Source organism: Phalangium opilio, unplaced genomic scaffold (assembly GCF_054372755.1).
Source record: "Phalangium opilio isolate 3A_F unplaced genomic scaffold, DU_Popi_V2 ptg000078l_1, whole genome shotgun sequence".
Lineage (NCBI taxonomy): Eukaryota > Metazoa > Arthropoda > Arachnida > Opiliones > Phalangiidae > Phalangium > Phalangium opilio.
The window spans coordinates 197116-204398 of NW_028324186.1; the positions used below are offsets into that span (position 1 = coordinate 197116).

General features: G+C 36.8%; 2 protein-coding genes and 2 long non-coding RNA genes across 9 annotated transcripts; 1 reads left to right on the forward strand and 3 right to left on the reverse strand.

Moving 5' to 3' along the window:
- Nucleotides 1-2064: 2064 nt before the first annotated feature.
- On the reverse strand, nucleotides 2065-3309 carry LOC149654930 (uncharacterized). Of its 6 annotated transcripts, none has more exons than XR_016370340.1 (3): nucleotides 2921-3309; nucleotides 2579-2769; nucleotides 2065-2511 (listed from the first exon to the last, which is right to left on the reverse strand). It is a non-coding gene; the product is annotated as an uncharacterized LOC149654930 (long non-coding RNA). The 6 variants fall into 6 exon arrangements; XR_016370339.1 differs by having other exon boundaries at nucleotides 2579-2797; XR_016370344.1 differs by having other exon boundaries at nucleotides 2430-2511; nucleotides 2675-2769.
- A 624-nt stretch (nucleotides 3310-3933) lies between these two features.
- Nucleotides 3934-4417, forward strand: LOC149654931 (uncharacterized). Its single transcript, XR_016370345.1, has 3 exons — nucleotides 3934-4031; nucleotides 4119-4294; nucleotides 4362-4417. It is a non-coding gene; the product is annotated as an uncharacterized LOC149654931 (long non-coding RNA).
- Nucleotides 4418-5018: 601 nt separating this feature from the next.
- On the reverse strand, nucleotides 5019-5569 carry LOC149654932 (uncharacterized). The gene is made up of 3 exons (XM_089844996.1): nucleotides 5472-5569; nucleotides 5253-5401; nucleotides 5019-5189 (listed from the first exon to the last, which is right to left on the reverse strand). The coding sequence occupies exons 1-3, from the start codon at nucleotides 5504-5506 to the stop codon at nucleotides 5026-5028; spliced, it is 348 nt and encodes a 115-aa protein (XP_089701122.1). The 5' UTR covers nucleotides 5507-5569; the 3' UTR covers nucleotides 5019-5025.
- Nucleotides 5570-5842: 273 nt separating this feature from the next.
- On the reverse strand, nucleotides 5843-6756 carry LOC149654933 (uncharacterized). Its single transcript, XM_089844997.1, has 4 exons — nucleotides 6703-6756; nucleotides 6489-6653; nucleotides 6238-6424; nucleotides 5843-6069 (listed from the first exon to the last, which is right to left on the reverse strand). The coding sequence occupies exons 1-4, from the start codon at nucleotides 6745-6747 to the stop codon at nucleotides 6017-6019; spliced, it is 450 nt and encodes a 149-aa protein (XP_089701123.1). The 5' UTR covers nucleotides 6748-6756; the 3' UTR covers nucleotides 5843-6016.
- Nucleotides 6757-7283: the final 527 nt, after the last annotated feature.

Here is a 7283-nt window from a genome sequence, read left to right on the forward strand (position 1 = left end):
TTAGGGTGCTTTGGTTTTGCGCCTGCATTTATACGACCACGATTCAATTTGGGTCCCATTTTTTGGGTCGATGATTTAAAATGTTTTATAAATGAATCATTAAAATCTGGATAAAAGACATTATTAACAAAAAACCTTTGGTATATTATTGAGTGCGTGAGAACTGTTTTAAAAGTTGTGATTGAATTAGTTTGGTATGACTTCAACTCGCTATGAGGAACACATTGTAGAGCAAACGTATAACACGAAACACGTAAATGGACACCGACAAATGGTGGGCTGCGTATTTATTTCACTATTGGGCTTAGTTTCCAGTATTAAAACGCATTGTAGTCAGGGTTGGCAAAAATCCGGATTTTTCTTGAAAAAGCCACTGGTATGGTTTTTTGCTGGTTTAAACCGGATTTTATTGGATTTATCTGGCTATTTTTAAACTACTCTCTAATGCTTAATTTTAGCAATTCTTTTTACATTTAGTGCGCTAGTTGTCTTCTGCTAGGCCGTCTAATTGAGAATCATTTTTATTGTACATAAAAATTGATAAAACTATAGACATTTCCCTTAGACATGAGTAGGGCCCCTGATTTAATCGGGATTTTTCAATCCAACCCGACCCATATCGGGTCGGAAAATCCTAGGTCGGGTTGGGTGAGAAAATTACTTAAAATATTTTGCTGGTCGGGTCGGGTAGGGTTATCATACCTTCTACCCGGGTAGACATTTTTATTATCTTCAATAGGGCAGGGTTGGGCCCAGGTAGGCTTTTTTGTGATCTTCAATAGGGCAGCTAGGGTCGGGCCCGGGTAGGCTTTTTGTGATCTTCAATAGGGCAGGGTCTGATAAAGATTTTTCTAAATGCGCGGTCCGACCCAACAATATAGCGTTGCGAAAAATTCAACTCAGTCTCACGAGTTTCGGGTGGGTCAGTGGGAGGAGGGCGCGTCAAACTAACCCACAATGCATGGGAATCGACCATTTCGATGAAATAAAGAGGTAAAGACATGTGGGTCAAACGTTTCCTTCCATCTCACTTTATGGTGTCTGCGCTGTACTTTATTATTATATTTTTTGAAAAATCCACTGGATTTTTCATCGTGGTTAAAACCGGTTTAATCCAGGTGGATAAAACCGGACTGGATACCAGCGTGCCAACCCTGGTTGTAGCAGTGTAACCAGGGATAAGGGAATTGAGATGGATTGCAAATGAAGATGGGCGACCTACGGCACCGTATCTCTCCCAATGTACCTCGCGCACGCCCCTACCCTTCGGTAGGCGATTGCCAAGTGCTGCCGCGTAGCGCCATTTTATTTGTATGAGAGCTAGCTTCTAATTTTAAGATAGAGGGGGCGCCCTTTACAATTTCATCCAGTACGACCCTACCTAACCGCTGAGGATGCTGGGAGGACTACGGTGCCGTAGGTGGGGGTACACAGGCAACGCTATAGGTATGGGGGTTTCCAATACAAGGTTTAACCAAAGAGAATATAGGGGAGGAGTGGAAAGAGGGGAAAATCTTGTTGCTCTTTTCTACCGCGCATCTTCAATGCGCAGTACCGAGGCATTTCCGTTTGAGACATTTAACGGTATCGTAGGTGGCGCGACTGAGCCGGAAACTTCCTCGTACCACTAGTATAATTTAGGGGCAACAATGTAATTTTACCTTGTGGAGCGGGGGATCTTCAACTCCTCCCCTATATTCTCTTTGGTGTAACTGAGACAAAGTTTCTTCCTGCAAGCATAGCCCACTCGATCCGCGCTCATGGACGCAAGCTGCTCGCGCTATATAATAATATTTGACCACGTCGTCTGCTAAACTTAGGAATTGAACAATTAAACTTTTTGAGTTAATGTCTGGACTCTGGTTACCTTTGCATTTTCTTTGTGGTCCCATGGTTTTATTTTTAAACTAGTCATTTGCCCTGTATCATTATTGTGTAAGAGACAGCCTGGCAGCCCCGTATTTGTTTACCCTGCCCATAGCCCACTCGATCAGGCGTAACACTACGCAAGATGCAGAGCAGCGTCCGTGAGCATGGATCGAGTGGGCTATGCCCTGTCTGGCCAAGTCAGCTGACTTAGGTGAAATATTCATTACTTCTATGCGACTTATTTCTAGACATTCTTGAACGAATCATCTTGTGAAAATTTTATAAGACAGGCTTCTGGCGCTGGGTTTTTTCCGAGCCAAATTTGCTTTTTAAATTTAAAAAAATTAATTTCAACCTTTTTTCCTCTCTTCAGAAATTTAATAATGATAGTGTGTTACATATTTATCCAAAATTTATATTAATTAGTTAACACACTGTAATTTGTAATTTCGCGCTTGGAAGAGCCTGAATTAAAAATATTGATTTGGAGGCAGGGATTAGTGATAGTGTGATTGAATTGAATCTATCATTTATTTTACCAACAAAAAACATATATTCGTAGCGGTAACCCTTGTCTAGAAACCAGGGAATGAACCCTTCTGCGTAGTTTGAATTAATCTACTTTACACATCAAAAATGTATCTAATTTAAACAAAAAGGTTTATTCCAAATAGCGGTTATAAATAGTAATTAAAAACGTAACTGTTACCTAATAAAAATGATTGCAAGAGCCGGGATAAAAAACATTGGTTGGTTTGTTGACAGGGTTTAGTGATCGTGTGATTTAATTATTCAATTATATTACCATTAATTTAAACCAATAAAATGATCTACATAGTGGTTATCGGTGGCACCAAATATAATCTGCACAGTTATCGTTGGAAAAATGGCCATTGTTTACTGTTTTCAGGTTATGTTAGAATAAGCACTAAATAATTAAAATTTAAATTGTTAACCTATAAGAATTATTGGAAAAGCGTCATTTAAAAATATTAGATGATTTGGTGACAGGGTTTAGTGATAGTGTGATTGAATCTATCATTTATTTTACCAGTAAAAAAGGTATGTTCGTAGCGGTAACTGTTGGCTGGTGGCAACAGTCAAAAACCAGGGAACGAACCCTTGTGCGTCTTTTGCATTAATCTACTTTAAACAACAAAAATTGATTTAATTTAAACAAATTACCTAATTAGCGGCTATCGTGGGCCGATGGCACCAGGTGAAACACCTTAAAACGTACGCTACACGGCCAATTGGTCTCTAGTCTCTACATACAATCAGCTGTATTTAAATTTTGACCGAGGCTTAGTGAAATCAGTCAATTTAAAAATTATCGGCTAAATCCTAAATTTAAATTCTTTTGTATTAAATTATAATAAGGTTTAACTTACGAAATTAAAATAAAATGAGGACGAATTAACACCTTCTTTTATGTGAAAAGTTAAAAAATTCGCCTTAAGCTCGGCATAGCCACACGCGTTGTCTAAACAAATATCTTCGCTCAGTCGCTCTATTAGCGGTAAAACAGCGTAAGTCCAACAGTACGTTTCTCTATGATTTTAGCTAGGATTAAACCACGTAAGTCCAACAGAATAAAAGGTCGTAAGTTTAAGTATGTGCTTAAAATACAAAAAGTAATACTTAATATTAATTGTTTTCAATAAAACTTCGAAAGGCACCAGAAAAATGTTCAACCTTTCATTTAAAACCATTTTCCGACCTATCGAATAAATAGTCTTCAAAAAATGCTCGAGTCAATTTGGCCATCACAGCAAACATTTCCCATGTTATTCCTATGGGAAAATTTCCCTTTTTTTGCCAAAATGTCTTAATTTTTTTATGGAAATGAAAACCACCCTTAGCAACTTTATTTTCTTTGAAGAAAACTAATAGAGGGATCTCTTTGAAATTTTAACCACATATTAAGGGTCCGAATTTTAGTTCAGTGGAATTTTTTCAAAGCAGTAACCATGATAGGAAAAAAGTTACATCGAATCAAAACACCACCCTTATACATTAAACGCAGTATGAGGTCTTATCTAAGAGAGCAACCGCTCTCTCAGAATAGTTGAGATATATTTCGCTAAAATTCAACGTAGAATTACGAGTGGTATATCGGGATTCTGGTGAAAACTGAAAACTTTTCTATCGGCCAAGGCTTAGTAAGTACCATTAGTCCATTGCAAAATACAAATAGATTTTCAATTACAATCTTGATTTAAACGTACAAATTCTTGATCCAAAATTAGGTTTGAATGATAATGGCAGAGTTTATAGATGAATTGGGGATTCATCCCTACCAATTTGAACCACTGGTTGTGGACCACCCCCATTATTTTGAAAATGATGAAAATGACGAAGAAAATGGTAATGGTGTTAATATCGGCAACAATAACAACAATGAACGTGTTGGTACCACAAATTGGTTAGTAGTGTATTTCATTCATAATATGGCAATGAAGTTAAAAATTTTAAATGCTATGATCTAATAGGTGTACTTGTAACAACTGCGTGGAAATTAACACGGCACACGAAAGGTTGTGTTGCAGGGAAATAAACAGAGTTGTTGAAAAAACATATGATTTAGCTTGTGTAATTGAATGGAGACGTTTTATTATAAACTGTCTTGATATAGATGTACTTGAGCCAGCATATTATACCTACGTTGATGAAACGCATGACAGGAATAAGGATAATATTCACTAATAAGTACTCTGGAATTATTTGCATAGTAGAAGGCACTCATGAATGCTAACTGAATTTTCAATTTGGGCTTAGTTTGTTTGAAAACTAGACAATAATAGCTATGTTCAGTTAATTTTTGTTAATTTTAATTCATGTTCAAATCTAACTCAGAGAGACCTTCAATGAGTGTTACTGGAAAGTATATGTACTGTGTATTATTTTATAAGACCAATAATTTGAAAGTTTAGAAGTTATCGATATGTTGCTTATCGGCAATTTATAAGAATTATTTTTAAACGTTTGGGGCGGAAACGTAGGACTCCCATTCCCAGCTGTGTTGTGGCGAAAATTAGAAGCACTTGGCCCTCAGAAGAATATTGTGGGTTCAAATACCCAAGATTTCATGATTAAATTTACAAATATCACGTGAAATAATAATTAAATAAATAAGCAACAACGATTGGTTTTTTTTTATTGAAATCTTGATTTTAATTTTGCTACTAAGTCGGCTTTGCTGACATCTTTAGAATATAAGGAAGACAGTGTAGCTACTCGTGAAGGAGTAGTGATTAAATCTGTAGCAACAGAGTGAACTGCTTGTTCATAAGACAGTTGCATTAATTTTCCCACATGTTCTGTAAAGAAATGAAACATTTTCAAGTTTGTACCCTAATAAAAGAACCAGTACTAACACGCACCATATGTACTTTCTACCAAAACTTTTCGCACAGTAGCTGCTCCACTTTTAGCGTTAGGGTAAGATATGTAGAATTGTTCTTCTCCTTTGGCTGTTTTAGCTTGTTCTTTGTGACCATTTTCATTGTAATGGAGTGCAGCAAGATAAATCCTGAGTTTGGAATTTAATTGCCTGAGTAAATGTACCCTTACAGCAAGCTCAGGGCGTATAAAAAACGAACCTCGACTGCATTGAGTCTTTTGTAAAATGGTACATTTTTAGGCTGAATGAATTCAGCACAGAATGGAAAACTTCCACTGAGTAGGTTTGATATTTCGAGGAAAGTTGGTAAATAGCGGCAAGAATTTACTACTTTGCTAACTTCGTCGAAAAGTTTGGTGCCTAAAATATAACTGTAGTTTAGATTTTGATAGAATTAAATTTGTCGAAAGAATATATGTTTCAGATCTTCCAAAACTATTTCAACAATTTGCAAGTTATCGTTATTAACAATCACAACTTTGAGAGAAACTAAAACCTACGCTTCTTCTGAGACTGGTTGTTTGTTTTTATATGAAATCTGTTACTCGCCTCTTGCGAGCCATATCCTTTCATCTCGTTCTTCAAGCGGGCCGTGTTGGCATTTCGGAAATTCTTTTCCATGTCCTTCATGAACATCAGTAATATGATTTAACATAGAGAGCCATTTATCCTTTCTTTCGTCTCTTGTCGTTGATGATGCCCCAACCCAATATATGTGGTTTGTTATCTCAGGTATCCACAAATTTAAAGCACTGTAACTTTTTTCTTTGCAATTACTGCTAGTTTGGCCTTTATATCTGAAAACAAAGCAAAACTGACTTCATTTGCAAAATGGGGTGTACCTTTAGAGTTGATTTGTCAAATTGCATTTGGTAACTAGCTCACAATGTTGTAATCTGAGTCAAGCTAACCAACCGATTTCAGCATGCTATTTGGCACCTCCACATCAAGGTTTCGACTCTTACTTTTGGCAACATGCCAATTATCAAACTCGTGGATAATGTCAGTGTGCATGTCCCTCAAATAAGCTTTAACCCCTTGATTACGGTCAGTAACTATTTTGGCGATTCCAATCATCATATTTGAGAAAAAGTCCAGTCCTCTTTTCAATCCTTCTAATTCCATCTGGTTAGATGCCGTTACGTCAGTGGACTGGAATAATTTGTTGCCATTGATATAGTTCTTCACAAGCTTATTTTATATGACCTGCTATAACCTGAACAAGTTCAACGTGGAGTATTTTGCTCGTTTCTGCATCCATAAAAGTGTATGTCCCATACTTTGCAGAGAAGCCAGGACTATCAGCTCTACCATCACCGCAAAGAGTATATTTCTTCGCAGGATCTGATAGCAATAGATCTTCTTGTTCTATGACCCAAAACTTCAAAAATGGTTAGATACAAGTCTATATCTCAAATTTATGACAATACCTTTTCAATTATGGGATGAAACATCCTTTGATATAGGAAATACATGCGGAATGAAAAAACTTTTATATTCAAGTTTTGATACTCATTTTCAGTAGAAACCTGAAGTTCAAGTGTCCCCGCTGTAATAATTTTATCGCAAATTGTACCTGATAACTCTTATGAAATTTAGCCTTACTTAAATATCAGAATAAACTGTAGTTTCTAACATGTATTTGCAGCAGCCTCTCCAATATGATGACTGCTTTGTACCGTATCTAATTTGGCCATTTTTCGAGATGATACTTCTCCCCAAACGCTAGGTACAGCAGTTCTTTTCAAATATTTTCGTTTATCACTTGCATAAGAACTTGGGGTGAAATGATTGGAGTACACTCTCAACTTCTTCCTTGGGATCCAATCTCCCTCTTTACCAATTGCGTCTTTTCCACTGACGTAGAATTTCTGGGTTGCTAAGAAAACTGTGAAATTTCACGTCTTTTCCTCGGCAATTTTCTTGAGTCTTAGTGCAGCCCGGAACCGCGCAAATATCACCCGACATCTCAATATTTTGTTACTAAACTTTTACGTTCACTTTTAAAATA